Here is a 22,553-nt window from a genome sequence, read left to right on the forward strand (position 1 = left end):
TGCAAAGATTTTTTTCTAATCTCAAGATTACAGGTGCTACATCTTGGCAGGACAAATCAAAATAGGACGTACATGGTAAATGGTAGGGAATTGAAGAATGTAGGTGAACAGAGGGATCTGGGAATAACTGTGCACAGTTCCCTGAAAGTGGAATCTCATGTAGATAGGGTGGTAAAGAAAGCTTTTGGTGTGCTGGCCTTTATAAATCAGAGCATTGAGTATAGAAGTTGGGATGTAATGTTAAAATTGTACAAGGCATTGGTGAGGCCAATTCTGGAGTATGGTGTACAATTTTGGGTCGCCTAATTATAGGAAGGATGTCAACAAAATAGAGACAGTACAGAGGAGATTTACTAGAATGTTGCCTGGGTTTCAGCAACTAAGTTACAGAGAAAGGTTGAACAAGTTAGGGCTTTATTCTTTGGAGCGCAGAAGGTTAAGGGGGGACTTGATAGAGGTTTTTAAAATGATGAGAGGGATAGACAGAGTTGACGTGGAAAAGCTTTTCCCACTGAGAGTAGGGAAGATTCAAACAAGGGGACATGACATGAGAATTAAGGGACTGAAGTTTAGGGGTAACATGAGGGGGAACTTCTTTACTCAGATAGTGGTAGCTGTGTGGAATGAGCTTCCAGTGAAGGTGGTGGAGGCAGGTTCATTTTTATCATTTAAAAATAAATTGGATAGTTATATGGATGGGAAGGGAATGGAGGGTTATGGTCTGAGCGCAGGTATATGGGACTAGGGGAGATTATGTGTTCGGCACGGACTAGAAGGGTCGAGATGGCCTGTTTCCGTGCTGTAATTGTTATATGGTTATATGGTTTATATTACATCGAAAGGCATTGGAGCGTTTGGCGTGGGGTTTCACTTTTTCTTTTTATTTATTAATATAATTGAAGATTTAATTTAATATTAGAATAAAATAACTGTTTCCGTTCTTTTTTTTAGGTATGATGTGGATTCCAAAAGCCTGGATTTATCTAAACATGTAAGTGTTATTTTTGTGTCTATTTTTGAGTGTTGTTCCTTCAATTTAACTTTTATTAACATTGAACCTCAAGGCAGAGAAGTTCTATCAGATAGCAGAACATGTGGTGGGTGTCTGGAACTTGGCTCCAGGGGTAGTGGTGGAGGCAGACATGTTAGTGGCGTTTAAAAGGCTTTCAGATGGGCACAAGCGTATGCAGGAATGGAGGGATATGGATCACGTGCAGGCAGAGGAGATCAGTTTAATGGCATCATGTTCAGAACGGATATTGTGGAACAAAGAATGAGAAGACACAAAGTGCTGGAGTAAAACCCCTATCCCACTTTTTTGAGTTACTACGCATTCTCCCGAGTTTTCCTCTTGATTCAAACTCGGAGAATTACGGTAATAGCCAGCCGTAGGTACTAGGGGCTATTTTTTTTTTTTTTACTCGTGGGCATTTTACAACATGCTGAAAACACGTCCCGACTTACCTGATGCCCCGAGTACCTACGGCTGGCATTACGAGCCGCTACGAAATATCTACAGTCTCGCTACGGACATTCCCCGAGTTTGAATCGAGGGGAAAACTCGGGAGAATTTGTGAGTAAACTCGGGGAAGTGGGACAAGAGCTTTAACTCAGCGAGTCCGGCAGCATCTCTGGAGAATATAGATACTTAATTTACTTACTTGCTTTTTATTACACTCAAGGTTCAGATAAAAGACAGGGCATTACATAGAATAAATTGCATACAAGCACAATACATGGTTTAAGATCAAGAATTAAAAAAATTAGTCCTACAACGAGACAACTATACCAATGTCTCCACAGCTGGGATTGGTAGCGTGTAGTGCTAAACCTTATGACCTTTGTTTGAAAAGGCCAAGATGATTTCATTTTCAGAGTCATTAATCCGGCAAATAAATTTATACATAGGATTTTCTGAAAGTTTGTAAAGTATTGACTCCTGCAGTCACAAACATTTCACTTACACTACACCATCTCAGTCTCTTAAGTAATATTCTCATGGCATCATTATTAGCTACTTTAAGTCTCTGTAAGCTTGCTTGATGTGTCGGGAACCTTCTTCAGGCAGATTGTACAGGGATGGGGAAGGAGGAGGGAAGAGTTAAGATAGTCGTGCAAAGCGTGGCAATTAATCAGTGAACACAGGCAAGATGTGTTTTGGATGGGCTGATAGTTGTACAAAGAGAGAAGGTGTGAGACAAACTGATTGAAGAGTTGTGAATTGTGAAGCCAGAGGAAGGAATGAAGGTGGTGGGGAAGGGCCTGTTCCTGTGCTAAACTGTTCTATGTTCTATTTCTGTACAATTTGTGATTAAATATCTCTATATGTCCCATTCAAGCTGAACAAGCTGTCAAACTGGGCTAGTTCCGTTTGCCTACATTTGACCCATTGTCCTCTAAATGCTGCCTATCTGTATATCTCCCCGAATGTCTTTAAATGTCGTTGCCATTTCAACAGCTTCTTCTGGCAACTCATTCTAGAATTGGGCTACCCTCTGAGTGTAAATGTTGCTCCAGAGATCCAGCTTAAATCTCATTATTCACGGGACAGCACGGTGGCGCAGTGGTAGAGTTGCTGCCTTCCAGTACCATAACCCCAGGTTCAACCCTATCCACGGGTGCTGCCCGTACAGGGCTTGTACGTTCTCCCCGTGACCGCTTGGGTTTACTCCGGCTTCCTCCCGCACTCAAAAGACATCCAGGTTTGTAGCTTAATTGGGTTTGGTAAAAATTGTCCCCAGTGCGTAGGATAGTGCTAGTGTACGGGGATCACTGGGTGGCATGGACTCGGTGGGCTGAAGGGCCTGTCTCCATGCTGTATCTCTAAACTAAACTAAACAAAACAGTCTGGTGCAGTTAAAGCTCTGCTGTCCCCACATGCAGGAGGGTAACGGGAAGAGACAGGGAGAAATACTGAAAGAGTGATTCGGAAGATTACTAAATTGTTAAGCAAGCGCCATTGAGTGCATTTTTCATCCAATTTGCGCCATTGAGTGCATTTTTCATCCAATTTGCCACTGAGTAGAAATTAGGAACAAAGACTGAGGGTGCAAGCAGACGTGCAAGCAGACATATCAATAATAAGTAAGGCATCAATTTAAAGAATAATCTTTCAAGTAATTTGATAAATATCACCATGAAGGGAGGTACCCACTTGATATGCTTGCATCACCCCAGTGATATACTTGCATCTACAGTACTAGGCTTTTTTTAAAGAGCGAATTAATATTTTTGCATATGGAGTAGTTTATTGTAAATTGGTATATTTAGTTAGATAATCAGATAATATTTTACCTTTGGGCTTGGTTTTCTTCACTGAGTGCTTATCCTGGAGTTATAGCACAGGTACTTTGTGTTTTCATTGTAATTTCAGGCAATAAACAGTATTTAAAATTATTATAGGTTTTTTTTTAAATAATTTATTTATTAGAAGTACAATAATGTGGCATCTTTTTTTTAGGTGCCAAATATATATTGGCATGTTCCATTTTATGTACAGCTTCATTTTTTAATTTTTTTTTTAATGAAAGAGAGAAAGGGAGACTAGGTAATAGGGAATAGAAAAACATGGGATGTATAGTGTGTGAAAAAGAAAAAGGAAGAAAGAGAGAAAGTGAGGAAAAGAAGTAAAAAAAGAGAGAGAGAGAAAGAGAAAGAGTAGAAAGTACGAAAGTATCTAAAATTATGGGAGACATAGATAGGGTAGACAATCAGAACCTTTTTTCTCCAAGGTGGAAATGTCCAACACTAGAGTAATTAGCTATAAGATGATGGAGAACGTTTAATAGAATTGTGCAGGGCATGTTTTTCTTTTACACAAAGGGTGGTGGGGGCTGGAACGCACTGCCAGGGGTGGTGGTGGAGGCAGATACGATAGTGGTGTTTAAGAGGGTTTTAGATAGGCACATGGAAGTGCAAGGAATAGAGGGATATGGATCATATACAGGCAGATGAGATCAGTTTAAATGAGATTAGGGGGTATTAGAGCTTTTGATGGCACTGTGCCAGGCAGAGGAACTGAACTGAACTTTAAAAACAACCACTGTTGCAACAAAGTGCTGTACATGACTAATCATAAACATAAAACAAAACAATAAAAACATTAAAAGACAGTAAAAACAATAAAAAAAACAATAGAAACACTAAAACAAGAGCATAGTCTCATGCAGAGTTGAAAGCCAAGGAATAGAAAAGGGTTTTAAGACTAGTTTTGAAAATGGACAGTGAAGGGGCCTGTCTAATGTGCAAAGGTAGAGTGTTCCAGAATGTCGGAGCAGCAACAGAGAAGGCTCTATCCCCTCTGAGCTTCCGCTTTGACCTCGGTACCTCCAGGAGCAGCTGATCAGCTGACCTGAGGCACCGAGCAGGATCGTAGGGATGAAGCAGCTCGGAGAGGTAAGGCGGGGCGAGACCATTTAAAGATTTAAAAACAAATAAAAGAATCTTATAATGAACTCTAAAGTACACAGGCAGCCAGTGGAGGGAGGCCAGAATAGGCGTTATGTGCTCCCTCTTACGTGTTCCAGTTAAAAGGCGAGCAGCAGCATCCTGAACCAACTGGAGACGTGCAAGGGAAGATTGGCTAACTCCAAAATAAAGTGCGTTACAGTAATCCAGCCGAGACGTGATGAAGGCATGGATTACTGTTTCAAAATGCTGTCGTTCAAGAATGGGCTTCACCTTTGCCAGCTGCCTTAAATGAAAGAAGCTGGACTTAACTACCGCGCCTATTTGACGATCTAATTTAAAATCACTGTCCATCTTAAAACCCAAGTTTAAAACTGTTGGCTTCACATACAGTGCCAAGGGACCCAAGTCAACAGGGGGAGGTTCATGGGAGCCATTGGGACCAAACACTATCACTTCTGTTTTCTTTTCATTAAAATTTAAAAAGTTTAGGGCCATCCAGGATTTAATGTCATCAAGACATAACAGAAGTGGTTTGACTGAGAAAGCATCTTTCTTCTTCAGCGGCACATATATCTGACTATCATCAGCATAACAATGAAAAGAGATGCCATGCTTTCTAAGAATGGAACCCAGAGGAAGTAAGTACAGTGAGAAAAGCAGGGGCCCTAAAATTGAGCCCTGTGGAACCCCATATGACAGAGGAGCGGAGGAGGATTCAGAACCAGCAAGGCTTACACACATAGTTCTGTCTGCCAGATAAGATCTGAACCATTCCAGGGCACTACCACAAATGCCCACTAGGTGCTGTAACCGAGATACTAAAATATCATGATCCACTGTATCAAAGGCAGCAGATAGGTCCAGCAGGACAAGAATCACATAATCACCAGAATCATTAGCTAGGAGGATGTCATTAAAGACCCTTAGCAATGCTGACTCTGTGCTATGCATAGTTTTAAACCCAGACTGGAAAACCTCCCGAATATTCATTGGCTATATTTAAGAGGGAGTTAGATGTGGCCCTTGTGGCCAAGGGGATCAGAGGATATGGAGAGAAGGCAGGTACGGGATACTGAGTTGGATGATCAGCCATGATCATATTAAATAGCGGTGCAGGCTCGAAGGGCCGAATGGCCTACTCCTGCACCTAATTTCTATGTTTCTATGTTTCTATTATGCTCGTCCAGGAAAGGTTTTAACTGAGCATAAACAACTTTCTCCAAGATTTTAGAGATAAAAGGCAACTTGGAGATGGGCCTAAAATTGGCCAATACAGTTTGATCCAGGCCAGGTTTCTTAAGCAGGGGTTGCACTACTGCATGTTTAAAACTTACGGGGACAACTCCAGAACACAGACTGCTGTTAATAATGGCAAGAACTGACTGCTCTATACTGGGGAAAACCTCTTTAAAAAGATGAGGAGGGACAGCATCACAAGGGGAACCTGATGGCTTAATATGGCTAACCACATCCTCTAAAAGCGACAATGTCACAGGCACAAACTTATCAAATACCACCAAGCATGGGACAGAATCAGAGGGGTCAGAGGCAGCAGCTGAAATGAGAGCCCTTATGGTAACAACCTTATCAATGAAAAAGTGCAGGAAGTCATTGCAGAGGATGCTTCCAAACAGGCAGGCTGTGGGGCATTAAGAACAGAGGAGATTGGTTTAACTTGGCATCATGTTCAACACAGACATTGTGGGCCGAAGGGCCTGTTCCTCTGCTGCACTGTTCTATGTTCATAAGTTCAATGAACAGAATTTGGCCCATCAAGTCTACTCTGCCATTCGATCATGGCTATAATCTTTCTCTCTCAACCCCATTCTCCTGCCTTCTCCCCATAATCCCATATCTGCCTTAAATATATCTATTGATGGCCTCCACAGCCCTCTGCAACAATGAATTACACACTCACCACACTAACTAAACAAATTCCTCCTCATCTCCTTGCTAAAGATGCTTTATTTTATTCTGAGGCTGTGGCATCTGACAGGAACTCTCCCACTAGTGGAAACATCCACTCTATCCAGGCCTTTCACTCTTCGGTAAGTTTCAACGAGGTCCCCCCCTCATCCATCTAAATTCCAGTGAGTACAGGCCCAGTGCCATCAAACGCTGTAATACCTTTGCCCACCATCTGCCTTACCCTCACTTCATGGTCCACAAATCCTCCAACAATGGGGCTGCGTACTTTATCCTGTCAGTGGTCATTGACATTGATCAGCCGAACAAGGAGGGACCCAGCATAGGGGGGCTGCCGAGAGAACAAAGAGGGACTATGTTATCACTTTGTGACTTTGTCGTCGTCCTATACGTGGTGACTCTTTGCATACTTTGTGGATGGTACGCAAAACAAAGAATTTCACTGTGACATGTCACGTGTGCCAGTAAAGTGTCATTCATACCACTTGTACCGGCTTGCGTGTGTGTTCATGATTGCATGTGTGTAGATGGCGTGTGCAACATCATTTTCATTTTCCTTTCCAGGACTTTCTGGGACAGATTTTCTGCACCCTGGGGGAGATTGTCGGCTCACCAGGAAGTCGATTGGAGAAATCATTAACGTAAGTGGAATATGGTTTGTGATGAATGCTCTTAAGACACAGAGACACAGTGTGGATTTGTGTTTTGTGTTGGATTTGAAAGGGGTGCGTTGTGTAGAAATGTGGAGAAGAGAAAAAGATTGAAATAAGTAAAGAGAATCACAAAATATGATCAACAATATAATTGAGCTGGAGTATGGGTTTGTTCACTGTTTGTTCACTGACTGATTGAAGAGCCTTATCTGAAAAGTGTTTGGATTGGTTTGGTTAATCATTGTCACATATATGTAGGTACAGTGAAAAGCTTTTGTTTGCATGTTATCCAGTCAAAGAAAAGGCTGATACATGATTACACACATGTCGTCTAGAGTGTGCAGATATAGGATAAAGGGAATAATGTTTAGTGCAAGGTATAACATTGAAGTCCGATTAAAGATAGTCCGAGGGTCTCCGATGAGGTAGATGGGAGATCAGGATCGCATGGGATAGCTGGTGAGGGGATGGTTCAGTTCCCTGTATCTGTGCTGCGTTATTATAGGCCCAGATAGAGTGTATGTGGAGAGGATGTGTCCACTAGTGGGAGAGTCTAGGACCAGAGGGCACAGTCTCAGAATAAAAGGACATAACTTTAGTATGGAGATGAAGAGGAATTTCTTTAACCGGAGGGTGGTGAATCTGTGGAATTCATTGTCATTGGGTAGTTTTAAAGCAGATATTGATATGTTCTTGATTAGTAAGGGCGTCAAAGGTTATGGGGAGGAGGTAGGAGATTAGGGTTGAGAGGGAAAGATAGATCAGCCATGATGGAATGGCTGAGGAGACTCGCTTGGCCAAATGGCCTAATTTTGTTCTTGTGTTATCATTTTATGGTCCTATGTAGCTTAGTTTAGAGATATAGCACAGAAACAAACCCTTTGGCCCACCGAGTTTGCGCCGACCTGCAATCACCTGCACACTAGTTCTATCCTGCACACATAGGGACAATTTGACAGAGGCCAATTAACCTCCAAACATATACATCTTTGGAGTGTGGGAGGAAACCCACACAGATCACGGGGAGAATGTACAAACTCTGTACAGACAGGACTACGGGTGCTGTCTGTATGGAGTTTGTACGTTCCCCCCGTGATCTGCGTGGGTTTTCTCCGAGATCTTCGGTTTCCTCCCATACTCCAAAGACGTACAGGTTTGTAGGTTACACAAAAAAGCTGGAGAAACTCAGCGGGTGCAGCAGCATCTATGGAGCGAAGGAAATAGGCAACGTTTCGGGCCGAAACCCTTCTTCAGACTGATTGGGGGCGGGGTGGGCGGGGACAAGGGAAAAAGGAGGAGTAGCCCGAAGGCTGGGGGATGGGAGGAGACACTAGGGAAGGGGAGGAAGCAAGGACTAACAAAATTGGAGAATTCGATGTTCAGCCCCCCAGGATGCAGACTCCCCAAACGGAATATGAGGTGCGAAGGCTGGGGCTGGGCCAGGAGGAGACAGGGAGGACTAGGGGAGGGGGAGTTGAAGTGCTGAGCCACCGGGAGGTCAGCTTGGTTATTGCGGACCGAGCGGAGGTTGGGCGATCGTTTCGCCGAACACATCCGCTCGGTCCGCAATAACCAAGCTGACCTCCCGGTGGCTCAGCACTTCAACTCCCCCTCCCACTCCGTCTCCGACCTCTCTGTCCTGGGTCTCCTCCATGGCCACAGTGAGCAGCACCGGAAATTGGAGGAACAGCACCTCGTATTCCGTTTGGGGAGTCTGCATCCTGGGGGCATGAACATCGAATTCTCCCAATTTTGTTAGTCCTTGCTGTCTCCTCCCCTTCCCTAGTCCCCCTGCTGTCTCCTCCCATCCCCCAGCCTTTGGGCTCCTCCTCCTTTTTCCTTTCTTGTCCCCGCCCACCCCCGCCCCCGATCAGTCTGAAGAAGGGTTTCGGCCCGAAACGTTGCCTATTTCCTTTGCTCCATAGATGCTGCTGCACCCGCTGAGTTTCTCCAGCTTTTTTGTGTAACCTTCGATTCTCCAGCATCTGCAGTTCCTTCTTAAACACAGGTTTGTAGGTTAATTGGCTCGGTATATGTAAATATTGTTCGGTATAAAATTGTCCAGCTTCCAGTATAGGTGGACTCTTCGGAAGGTATAATGTACAAGGATCTGTATAATCAGAATCAAACCGTGGTCTCTGGCGCTGTAAGGCAACAACTCTACTGCTGCGCCATTGTGTTTATGCTGTTTTATGCGCGAGCATGTTTTTGTTCTGTTACTGTGCTGTTGTGCTGGATCAACAGTCTGAGAACTGGCGAGGTGAGGGTGGACGAACTGACTGCTGGCAATGAAGTCCTGGTGTTGTCTCCCTCCACTTGCCCAGTGTATCACCGAGCGACAATCCTACAGGAGAGCTGGTGCTGGAACTGGAGGCATGGTCTGGTGGGCAAGCAGTTGGCAATGTTCTGGCAACAGATGGTCTTCGCGATTATATTTGGCAGACAAAGCTGGACTTTTATTTAATTTTTAATTGTTTTGTGAGTCTTTAATTTTGGGACAGTTCACATTCATCTGTGAATATATCGGATGTTCCCGTTGGGAAATGGAAATGTAGTGAAGGCACTTGTCACAAAAGTGGAAGCTGAAATTTAAAGGGGTCTGTGTGTTCACTCAACACAACAAAGACAAAAATTTGACGATGACAGAAGCCAACAGTGAGCTATAGGTCGTCTGACACACGAGCAAACGAACAACAAAGACAACCACATCCATTCCACTATTTTGTTTAGGAAGGAACTGCAGATGCTGGTTTACACCGAAGATGGGCACAAAATGCTGGAGTATCTTAGCGGGACAGGCAGCATCTCTGGGGAGAAAGAATGGGTGACATTTCGGGTCGAGGCCCTTTTCCAGACTGAGAGTCAAGTTTCCCTCCCCCCTGACTCTCAGTCTGAAGAAGTCAAGTCAAGTCACATTTATTTGTATAGCACCTTTAAAAAACAACTCTCGTTGGCCAAAGTGCTTTACATTTGTTATAAGAATAGCACAACAAAACAGATTACATACATATATTCATGTAGCCCTCACTTGGAGGACGTCAGGAAAGGCTTGGGAGTATAGATGTCTTTAGTCTTGACTTAAAAGAGTCGATGGAGGGGGCAGTTCTGGTGAGAAAGGGGATGCTGTTCCACAGTCTAGGGGCTGCAACCGCAAAGGCGCGGTCGCCCCTGAGCTTATGCCTAGACCGTGGGATATTCAGCAACCCCAAGTCGGCCGATCTGAGGGGCCTGGAGGTGGAGTGGTGGGTGAGAATACTATTTATGTAGGTGGGGGCAAGCCCATTGAGGGCTTTGTGGACATGGAGGAGAATCTTGAAGTTTATACGGAACTGCACATTGTGCCAAGGGTTCTCTAGAGATGCTGCCTGACCCGCTGAGTTACTCCAGCATCTTGTGCCTATCTCCACAATTTTGTTAGATTCCGAATTTTGATTTTTTTTTCACTTCTTCCAATTTTCTGCCCTTTCTCTATAGCATTTAACACTTACTTACCAAGTATAGCGTATATAATGATGGCAGTGGATTCTAAATCTCTGACATTTGGACAGGTGATAGCACATCCTCGATGCAGGTGGAATTGCAGATGCTAGTTTGCAAGAAAAATGTCGCCGAGTTCTGTACTAACTCAGTGGGCCAGGCATGGATAGGTGATGTTGTGGGTCAGGACCCTTCTTCAGACTGAAGGGACTTTTGTTTAAAGATAGGTGTCAACACAATACAATGACATTATTGAATGTACAGGCACTGAGAATGCGTGAAAGAGTTTTTGCACAGTTTTTGCTTTATATTTTGTTTTATTCTGAAAAAAACTCCGTCTCAATATTCCACCACTTCCCATTTTGTCATCTGTGGTAAACGCATGTCTCAGATTCCAGGTGTCCCCGTTATGCTTTTTGTCTGAATGCAACAGTGCTGGGAATGGATTCAAATAGATTATTTTTTTTTAAAAAGGATAGATTGAAAGGTAAAGTCACATCACATATTCATGTGCAAATCTTCCTGTCGTGCCCATATTTTGAAATAGAAACAGAAAATGACTGATCCATTCCCACGGAGACACTAGAAACTGCAGATGCCTGAATCTTAAGCAAAGAGCAAAGTGCTGGAGGAACGGGTCAGGCAGCATCTGTGGCAGGTATAGACAGGTAATGTTACAGGTCATAGTCTAAGAGTCATACAGCATAGGCCTATTGGCACAACTTGACCAGGCTGACCAAAACGCCTTATGCAAGCTAGTCCCATTTGCCCGCTTTTGGCCCTTATCCCCCTAAACCTCTCCTATCCACGTACCTGTCCGAGTGTCTTGCAGCACGGAAACAAATCCTTTGGCACAACCTGTCCATGTCGACCAAGATGCCCCGTCTAAGCTAGTCTCAGCTGCCCATGTTTGGACCAGATCCCTCTAAACATTTCTATCCCTAGACTTGTCCAAGTGTCTTTAAAGTGTTGTTATAGAATCTGCCTCAACTTCCTCATCTGGCAGCTCATTCCATACACCCACCACCCTCTGAATGGAAAAAGTTGCCCCTCAGATTCTTATTAAATCTTTCCCCTCTCACCTTAAACATATGTCCTCTGGTTTGTGACTCCCCTACCCTGGGTAAAATGTGGGTTGGGACCCGTCTATCATGAAAGGGTATCTAGTGCATGCTTAAAATGCATACAAAATATATCTTGGTTCTTCTCAGTTTAATGAATGTGCCCATGAATAATCTCTGCACGTTACTTTGATAGTAGTCAGCATATCTAACACATGCCTTAATTAACACACACATTCTAAACATCAATCGTACTGTGCCTGTTAATAGTTGGGAAGTATTCACTACAATTTATGCTTCTTTGAGATGCACCCCAGCAGTCCTCGTTGGTATTGTTCAGCGATTTATAATATTACCCTCAGGGTTCACGAGGAGATGAGAAATTAGCAATCAATCATTTTTATAAAACCAGTGCCTGCGAAACGCTAAAAGAGAATTGATTAAAATTAAATTCATGCTGTTAATGGCCTCTCCTGTAATCATTTTGCAACGTTGCTTGATCAGCAAATATCACGAGGGGCATGGATAAAATGAACGCTCTCAGTCTTTTTCCCAGGGTAGAGGATTTTAAAACTAAAGCACGCAAGCTTAAGGTGAGAGGGGAGAGATTAAAGGGGGAGTTCGGGGACAACCTTTTCACTCGTAGAGTAGTCTGTATCGGGAACAAGCAGCCAGAGTAAGCTATCAAAGTGGATACAATTAAGGTATATCGAAAGATATTTGCGGTTTGGAACCTCAGGTCATGTTCATAAGGTATAGGAGCAGAATTAGGCCATTCGGCCCATCAAATCTACTCTGCCATTCAATCATGGCTGATCTGCATGTCCCTCTCAACCCCATTCTCCTGCCTTTTTCCTATAACCCATGACACCTGTACTAATCAAGAATATGTCAATGTCCCCCTTAAAAATATCCATTGACTTCCACAGCCGTCTGTGGCAATGAATTCCACAGATTCACCATCCACTAACTAAAAAAACAATTCCTCCTCATCTCCTTTCTAAATGTACATCCCTTTATTCTGAGGCTAGGGCCTCTGGTCCTAGACTCACCCACTAGTGGAAATGTCCCTTTCTTTCTCACTCAGAAAGTAGCCCACATCTGGAACGAGCTGCCAGAGGAAGCCGCATAAACAGATAGGCATTTAGACAGATGTATGGGTAGGAAGAGTTTTGAAGGCTATGGATCCCATGCAGGCAAATGGGACCAGCCCAGTATGGCAATTTGGTCAGCATGGACAAAGTGGGCCCAAGGGGCTGTTTAGAACTGATGTACTGTTCTATGACTCTAGGTTTGTCTTGTTCAATGTGCACTAATTTTGTCTCATCGGGTTTCCTGTAGAGAAGCAGGAGCAGTTATGAGTGGCATAGTCTCGTACAATGTGAACAAAATAAATGAAGGTGGATAAAAGTAATTTGAGAACATTAGAGCATTATCAACGTTTACAAAATAGACATGTAAAGCTTAGCAGTTAAATTGAGTGTACTGGGAGGTAAGTTGCTTGCGGTTTCTAGGACAATGTGCCGTATCTGGATTATTACACATTTCAAAAGCAATGCGGACTGTTCTCACGTCAAATGCTCCTGGTGTTACTTAGTGTTAGTCTGCATTAGTGCTGGGAGCGGATTCTAAGGGTTGCTCCAAGAAGAGGATGCTTTGAACAGTGAGTCACATAGTACATTTGTGAGCGATCCTTCCCGTAGTTGCTCTTACTCTGCAGAGGAAAGGGAAAATGACCAATTCACTCCCATGGAGAGACTGATGGAATTTGAGAGCAAAACACAAAATGCTGGAGTAACTCAGTGGGACAGGCAGCATCTCTGGAGAGAAGGAATGGGTGATGTTTCGGGTCGAGGCCCTTCTTCATTCCTTCTCTCCAGAGAAGCTGTCTGTCCCACTGAGTTACTCCAGCATTTTGTGTCTATCTTTGGTTTAAACCAGTATCTGCAGTTCCTTCATACACTTATGCGTCCATCCAAAGACTAATCAAGATTTGCTCAAGATGACATCATCTGCAGTTTCTTGTGTCCAATCAGTGTGAAGAAGGATCCTGACCTGAACCTTTGTCTGCCCCTTCCCTCCACATAGGCTGCTTGTCCTGCTGAGTTCTCAAACACATTGTCTTTTTTTTCCTTAACCATTGTATCTGCTGCGTCATAATTGAAATTAGTTAAAAGATTCTCTTCAATTGGAGGCTTTGGAGTCGGTCCTGAAGAGATTTCCCAGATTGCTGCCTAGATTAGAGAGTTTTAGCTACAAGGAGAGCTTGGATACACATGGATTGTTTTCTCTGAAATTTCTGAGGTTGAGGGGAGACCTGATGGAAGAATATAAAATTATGAGAGGCATATAGATAGCATAGAGAGTTAGAACCATTTTGCCAGGGTGGAAATGTCAAAGCTGGCCAGAATGGCTCTAAAGTGGGAGAGACACAGTTTAAAGGAGATGTGCAGAGCACGTTTTCTTACACAGAGGATGGTGAGTGCCTGGAACACACTGCCAGGGATGGTTGCGGAAGCAGATACGACAGTGGTGCTTGAGGCTGTTAGATAGGCACGTGGATATGCTGGGAATGGAGGGATCTGGATCTGATTAGTTTAACTTGTCATCATGTTCAGCACAGACATTGTGGGCTGAAAGGCCTGTTCCTGTGCTGTACTGTTCTAGTTTCTACGAGATGTTGATTTGAAAACAGTCCCCTAAATGGAGTGGGTGTTGAGGTGGGGGGGGGGGGGGGGGGGGGGGGGGGGGGAGAGAGTGAGTGACTTGCTAACTTAAAGAAAAAAAAGACTTTAGTGCTGGGATAACTCAATAGATCAGGCAGCATCTCTGGAGAACATGGATAGGTAACATTTTGAGTTGGGACTGATTCAGGGGGGGAGAGAACCTTCTTTAAACTGTTTCATGGCGGGGACGTTTGGCATGCTCTCCTCTTCCCATCACCTCAAAATGAGAGCTTAAATCGAACATGGGCTTTGCCTATCTATTGCACGGCATCTGCAGTCTCTTGTGTCTCCATCCATTATGCCTTAATTGAAAGCTGGACTGATTTGGGAGAGCGAAATAATCTGTGCAAGAAAGATTTGTTCTTTGTTCTCTCTCAGTGCTGGTTGGTGACAATTTCCAGTGCAGTATTTCACATGTCCCTCCTTTCAGTAGACTCAAGCTGGAAAGTGTGCAGAAAAGATTTACGAGGATATCATTGCCAGGATTCGAGGGCCTGAGCTATAAGGGAGAGATTGAGCAAGTTCGGACTTTATTCCTTGGAGCACAGGAGGAAGCAGGGTGATCTTATAGAGGTGTACAAAGTAATGAGAGGAACAGATCGGGTAAACAATCTCTGTGTTTTGCCCCGAGTATGGGGATCAAGAACCAGAGGGCATACTGTAGTTTAATGATTTAATCCTGAGGAGTAACGTTTTTACACAAAGGATGGTGTGTGTATGGAATGGAATAAGGTAGTTGAGGCAGGTACTATTGCAATGTTTAAGAAACAATTAGACAGGTACATGTATAGGACAGGTTTAGAGGGATATGGGCCAAACATAGGCAGGTGGGATTTGTGTAGATGGGACTTGTTGGTCGAACTGGGAAAGATGGAGGGAAGGGCCAGTTGCCATGCTGTATGGCTGTGAGTCTATGACTTTTGAATCTTGTCCATCTCCTCCAAGGTTTTAGCTTCATCGTTTCCTTTCCTCTGCTTTTCATCCTGGACTCTTCATTGTTCAGCTTTCCCGAGTCTGTAGTGATTGATATTAGAAATTTGCAATGCTGGACACATAATTACGGGATCGCAACGGGCTAGAAGCTTTGCAACCTAATCTCTCTCTCCCTCTAATGTGAGTGCACACTGAATACAGTGCAGAGGAGCTGGATGGGAAGAGTGAAGCAAGTTGGAAATCTAAAATAATTAATTTACAAGGAAATCGAGTGCGGGTGTCGAGGGCAGAAAAGATTAGAAAGGAAAAAAGAATAGCACGGCAAATTGAAAACCTTAAAAGACTGACGAAGGAAGGTGAGAGTATACACGATGTATAACAAGCAGGCACAGAGAAAGGCAGAGACCAAGACACGCTGCAACACTTAAATTGATAGAAAGAGAAAAAGAACAAGTTACATGGGAAGGCAAACAAAGGCGACGTGAATATTAATTTTTTTAAATCATCAATATTTAAATTGTCCTTGTAATTGTGTGTATTTATTTCCTTCTTTAGGAATTAATATTCTTTCCAGTTCTAGAATTGGTTATATTATTATTAAAGATACAGCATGGAAACGGGTCTTTCGGCCCACCGAGTCCACGCCAACCTGTTCTAGACAGCTCCATGTTATCCCACTTTCTCATCCGTTCCCTACACACTAAGGGGCAATTTTACAGGGGGCCAATTAATCTACAAACCCGCCCGTCTTTGGGATGTGGGAGGAAACCGAAGCACCCAGAGGAAACCCATGCGCTCACAGGGAGAACATGCAGTCTCCACACAGACAGTACCAGAGGTCAGGATTGAACCAGATGTTGTAAGGCAGCAGCTCAACAGCTGACACCCTCAAACTTCAATTATCTTGAAGGTTGAAATAGCATGCTTTAATTTTTTAAAAAAAGATTGTATATATCTGCAAATAACTTTCCTAATCTCATAAAGCTTTAAGTAACTTTTAAATGAAGTTGGTGATTATGCTTGAGTGAAATGCATCTTACAATTAGTGTCTACCAAACTCACACACACAACAATCAGTAATAAATAGGTGATTTCTATGTGTTATTGATTGAGATATAAATGTTGGTTGGAATGCAATGAGAGAGAAGAGGTGGGGTGAGGTTGTAGCAAACTCTGCAGCAGCCAGAGGAAGGCGAAACAAGGTAATACAGACATTGGTTTATATCAAAGACAAATGCAAAATGCTGGAGCAACTCAGCGGGTCAGGCAGCATCTCTGGGGTAAAAAGAGAGGTGACGTTTCAGGTCGGTGGTTGAGGTAGGTACTATAACAACATTTAGAAGACACTTGGACAGGTACATGCATAGGAAAGGTTCATGGGATCTGGGCCAAACGTGGGCAAATGAGACTAAGATAGATGGGGCATCTTGATAGGTATGGACGAGTCTGGCCACAGTGGTAGAGTTGCTTCCTCTCTGCACCTGAGAAGCAAGTTCAATCCTGACAATGAGAGTTGTCTGTACGGAGTTTGTTAATTCTCCCTGTGACAGTGTGGGTTTTTTCTGGGTTCTCCAGTTTCCTCCCACACTCCAAAGACGTGCATATTTGTAAGTTAATTGGCTTCTGTAAATTGTCCCTTTGTAGGATTGTGCTAGTGTGCGGGGTGATCACTGGTTGATGTGGACTTGGTGGGCCAAAGGGCCTGTTTCCACGTGTGTATCTAAAATCTAAAGGGCTTCTTTCTGTTCTGTATCACTCCAGTAGCTGGAGAAATTAGGCAAGGACTCGCAAGGCGATATTACCTTCCTTATGTTGCTTCAGCTCCATGGCCGATTATTGAAGTAACGGAAAGCAGCTGCCGCTCACCATGCCAGTCATTGGCTGCAGGCCACAGCAAGGGGATAATAGTTTAAGGGATTTGCACTATTTAAGTTGTGACAAAGCTTGTCCCTGTAAAGGGAAGAGCACTGTGTAGGCTCGAGATGCTGGTAGTTTCTGAACTGGACAACGGAAGTACCAGCTCAACCCACATGGGAGATTGTGTTCTCTAGTTGTGCACGGCAGGGCTTTGTGGAGAAGAAAGGAGGCACAGTGGTAGAGTTACTTCCATATAGCCTCAGAGACCTTGATTTGACCCTGACTGCGGGTGCTGTCTGGGTGGAGTTTGCACATTCTCTCTGTGGCTGCATGGGTTTTCTCCGGGAGCTCCGGTTTCCGCCCACACTGTGAAGATGTACATGTTTGTCGATTAATTGACATTGGTAAAATTGTAACTTGCCCCAAGTGTTTAGGATAGAATTAGTGTACGGGTGATCGATGGTCAGCGTGGGCTCAATAGGCCGAAGGGCCCATTTCCACGTTGTATCTCTCAACTAAACTAAACTAAATTGATAACAAGAGTGTTCACTAACTCTAGATGCCCCTTTCTAAAATTCTGGCATGAAGATTCTTAAATTCTTTGGGCAGGCATGAACGGCAGTGGGGGTTGGCAGCTTGATTTTTTTATTACTCTAGGGGGAAAAAAGGGGGGTGCATTCGTACCCTCCGCATCCCCCCTTCGGACGGCCATGTGATCATGTGGTGGCTGTATGGAACAGGCTGCCACAGGAGGTAGTTAGGGCTGGGACTATCCCATTGTTTAAGAAACAGTTAGACAGGGACATGGATAGGACAGGTTTGGAGGGATATGGACACAGAGCAGGCAAGTGGGGCTAGTGTAGCTGGGACATTGTTGGCCGGTGTGGGCACGTTGGGCCGAAGGGCCTGTTTCCACACTATATCACTCTATGACACCCTAATAAAAAAATTCAAAATTCTGCAGTACTGATTAAAATCATTGCCTCTTAAAACAGAAGAACGGTGTTTACTGAACCAAGGCAGACTGGATGTGATATATAAGAGACATCAAGGTGTGAATATAATTGCACTATGTGACTGATGTAGGAACTTAATGGAAAATACAGAATGAAACCATGTCTCCCTTGACTTAACCCAACGAGACATTGGGGATAAATGACAAACTGTTACTCATAAATATATTTCAAGCTTTGCTTGGTGTGATTTTGTTTTCACCCCTAATTCCCTTTCTCCCTTGCAAGTTAGTGTCTAGAATGCAGAATACTGGTATCGATTTGTCATTGTCACGAAAAGCTTTAGAGTGAATTGCTATCCAATTAATACAAATAATAGTATATGCGAGTACAATCAAGCCACACACAACTACACGTAGTGCAAAGAGAAAAATATGAGAGTGCAGGTTATAGTTTGCAGTCTTGCAGCATTACAGTTAGAGAGGGAATAAAAACAATGAAATTGCCAGAGTGATACAGTGTGGAAACAGGCACTTCGGCCCAACTTGCCCTCACCTTCCCATATGCCCCATGTACACTAGTCCCACCTGCCCGCGTTTGGTCCATACTCCTGCAAACCTGTCCTATCCAGATACATGTCTAACTGTTTCTTATATGTTGGGATAGTCCCTGCCTCCTTTGGCATCTCGTACCGTACACCCACCATCCTTTGTGTGAGAAAGTTGCCCCTCGAATTCCTATTAAATCTTTCCCCCCCCCCCCCCCCCCTCGCCTTAAACCTATGTCCTCCGGTCCTCGATTCACATACTCTGGGCATCTACCCGATCTATTCTCCATGTGATCGTATACAGCTCTGTCAGATCACCCCTCAGCCTCCTGCGCTCTAAGGAATACAATCCCAGTTTACTCAATCTGTCCCTATAGCTCTGACCCCCTAGTCCTGGCAACATCCTGGTAAATCTTCTCTGTATCCTCTGTGCTCTGTACCATTAAGGTGATTGCCAAAAATGAAATGGCCATTGAGGATGATGGAGGCAGTTGAGGATAGTAAAAGGGTTTATGGGCCAAATGCAGGCAAATGGGACTAGCCCAGTCTGCCAACTTGGTCAGCATGGACAAGACTCCATATCAGGAATCTTTGCAAGGTTTATCATTATTTTCAAGGTTTATCGTTATTTTCAACAAATGACTAACCTGGGTGGGGCTGCTGCCAGGTTAGTAATTTGCATTGATCTGTTTATTAGCAAATGATCGTACCTGTTTTACAAAATTATCTGTCGGGTGGACTGAAACTCCTCCTGTGTAATTTTCCAAAATCCAGTTCCAAGTTATAATGAACTGAAATATTGTTTTGAGTTTTGAAAATTATGAGGAACAATTTGAAATTGAGTGAAAGAAGCAATAGTGGGTGATATAAATGTAAATGCTCACCTTTGGGGATTTGTTTGCAAGTTGGGTATGACAGTCAAAGTGATACAGCATGGAAACAATCCCTTCAATGCCCTGAGCCTCCCCAGGCCATCAATTACCTATTCACACTAATTCTGCATTAATTCTTACACTAATTCTACACTCTTCTTCCCCCCCCCCCCCCCCCCCCCCTTCTCCATTTAGGCAGAAGGTACAAAAGCTTGAGAGCTAGATATTTTCTGCATATCTATCATTTATTGTTCTTTATCTCTCTACATCATCGTATATACCTCTCATTCCCTTTATCCCTAACCAGTCTGAAGAAGGGTCTCGACCCGAAACTTCATCCATTCCTTCTCTCCTGAGATGCTGCCGCTGAATTTCTCCAGCTTTTGGGTCGATCTTCGGTTTAACCCAGCATTTGCAGTTCTTTCCTACACCTCCAGATTCAAGAACAGCTTCTTCCCCGCTGCTATCAGACCTCTGAACGGTGTTGGTTGAAGTCGTGATCTTCCAGCCTGCCTCACAGCAATGTTGGACTTTTCCCTCTGTAACTGTGATGCTTCAATGCCGTAACACCATATTCTGCACTCTGGTATTTTTATCTTTGATGTTTTTGTTGTACGTGTACGACTTGACTGTACTTGTGTGTGGATTGATCTGATTTGACTGAATAAAACCAATCTGGTAGAGTTGCTGCCTCATGGCGCCAGAGACCCTGGTTCGACCCCTGACCTCGGGAGCTGTCTACACAGAGTTTGTACATTCTCCCTGTGACTGTGTGGGTTTCCTCCAGGTGCTCTGGTTTCCTCCCACATCACAAAGACATGCGGATTTGTAGGTTAATCCACCTCTCTGTGTAGGGAGTGGATGAGAACTGGTGTGAATGGTTACTGACGGTTGGTGTGACTCGATGGGCTGAAGGGCCTGTTTCCATGCTGTATCTCTAAACTAAACTGAACACTGGTTTTTGTTCAAAAAAACAATGCATTTTGCCAACAATATGTTCGAAATTATAAAGAGTTAGTATTTAAAGTATTTAAGAACCAGAGACTTGGAATTGAGATTATTTTCCACATTTTGTAATGATTAAAATTGAACACGACTTTCAGCATTAATCTCACAAATGAGTAATTTTTGCTTTGTGATTCGACCGGAAATGACAAGTGATTTAATTGTAATTAAGGAGCCATGGTTTTGTATGTATCATGACATCATTTCGCTGAAAACAATTTGCAGTTTATCACCTGGGATTATGATAGTGACATTAATTATATTAATTGTGACATTTTTTATGTAGGAGTGGGATCTAATATTATTTAACTAAAAATATCTGGATAGGCTGTTGTGGTTAATTATTTCTCTGTAATTAGCAGTTATGTTTTTGAGCATTCTTCGACTTCAGATGTGAAAAAACTGCACTGTAATGGTCTCAATTTGGTTTCCCTTCCATCCACATTCCTTCCTCCATATTCACAATCTTCAACTATTTTCCTTATTTATACTACATTTGCCTTTTCATCTCTAGCCTTTGTCCAACCATCTGCCTATCTAAAATCCTCAGTTCCACCACAATCAGTCTGAAGGGTCCCGACCCAAAATGTTGCCCATCCATGTTCTCTGGAGATGCTGCCTGACCGCTGAGTTATTCCAGCATTTTGTCTTTTATTTAAACAAAATATCTGTCTGCTTAGCAGAGCCAACTGAGTTTTTGTGCAGGCAAGCTCAAACCTTTACATTTAATATATTTAAAGGCATCAGTGTCACAGGGGACAATTCTAGTCACCCCAATACAGGAAGAATGTGGAAGCTTTGGAAAGGGTGCAGAAGTGGTTTACCAGAATTACCTGGATTAGCAGTTAGTAGCTCCAGGGAGAGGTTGCACAGATTTGGATTGTTTTCTTAGGAACACTGGAGGTTATGGCGGATTTGATAGTAGAAGTACATAAAATTATGAGAGGCATAAGAAAAGTGGACAGTCTGAATGTATTTTTCAGGGTTGAAATACCAAAGAGTAGAGGGCACAGCTGTAAGATGAGAGGGACAAGGTGGGCGCAGAGAACAAATGATATTACATTTGTGCGGGAGTTGCTGTACTGATGGCAGCAGATGCTCGGGGAGGTTTGGGGAATCTAGCTGGGACACACACACAGGGGACCTCCGCATAAAGAGGTTACTGCCCTCTGAGTCAGTCAGCTGTGCTGTGCGTCCAAGCAGAACTGCGGACGTTGCATCGAGTAAGCATGTCATACTGTTGCCACGAAACACAAACAACAGTGGTGAATCTGTGAAATTCATTGCCATAGAAAGCTGTGGAGGCCAAGTCAATGGACGCTTTTAAGGTGGAGATTGATGGATTCTTGATTAGCGTGGCTGTCAGGGGTTATGGAAAGAGGGTAGGAGAATGGGATTAAGAGGGGAAGATAGATCAGCCTGACCCGCAACGTCACCTGCCATTCCCTCCCCAGATGCTGATTAATCTGATCATATATTAGCGTGCGCTTGCCACGGGGCAACCGCACACGCGCGGCAACACCACGCGCGCCACACGCCAACCGTACTCACTCACGCACACACCACACACTCGCACACCAACCCCACGCATGCCCCGCACGCACACACCAACCGCACGCACACACTCACACACCAACCGCGCACACATGCACACACCAACCACACACACACACCAACCACATGCGCACACGCCCCAACCACATGCGCACACGCCCCAACCACACGTGCACGCGCACACACACACACACACCATACTTTGGGCAGCACAGTGGCGCAACTGGTTGAGCCACTGATTCGTAGTGCCGGAGACCCGGGTTTGATTCTGCCCTTTCTCTGCGGAGTTTGTACGTTCTCCATGTGACCGTGTAGCTTTTCTCCGGGTGCTCTGGTTTCCTCCCCCATCCCAAAGAGGTGCAGGTTTGCGGGTTAGTTGGTCTCTGTAAATTGCTCTCACAATCTAGGGAATGGATGAGAAACTGGGATAACATAGAACTAGTGTACAGTTGATCTATGGTCGGCATGGACTCAGTAGGCTGAAGGGCCTGTTTCCATGCTGTATCTCTAAACTCTAAAATACTCCATTCTGGGCTACTGTGTGTGTTGCTTTATCTCACGTTTGCACCGATTTGCAGC

General features: G+C 43.9%; 1 protein-coding gene across 2 annotated transcripts in view; it reads left to right on the forward strand.

Annotated features, from left to right (window-relative positions):
* Nucleotides 1–22,553, forward strand: part of LOC129708696 (copine-8-like) — a 268,617-nt gene that overhangs the window by 61,521 nt on the left and 184,543 nt on the right. For both annotated transcript variants that reach the window (XM_055654624.1, XM_055654623.1), the window contains exons 5-6: nucleotides 952–991; nucleotides 6,901–6,977. In XM_055654624.1, the coding sequence (XP_055510599.1) occupies nucleotides 952–991; nucleotides 6,901–6,977 (117 nt within the window). The remainder of the gene's footprint in view (nucleotides 1–951; nucleotides 992–6,900; nucleotides 6,978–22,553) is intronic.

This window comes from Leucoraja erinacea, chromosome 24, assembly GCF_028641065.1.
Source record: "Leucoraja erinacea ecotype New England chromosome 24, Leri_hhj_1, whole genome shotgun sequence".
Classification (NCBI taxonomy): Eukaryota; Metazoa; Chordata; class Chondrichthyes; order Rajiformes; family Rajidae; genus Leucoraja; species Leucoraja erinaceus.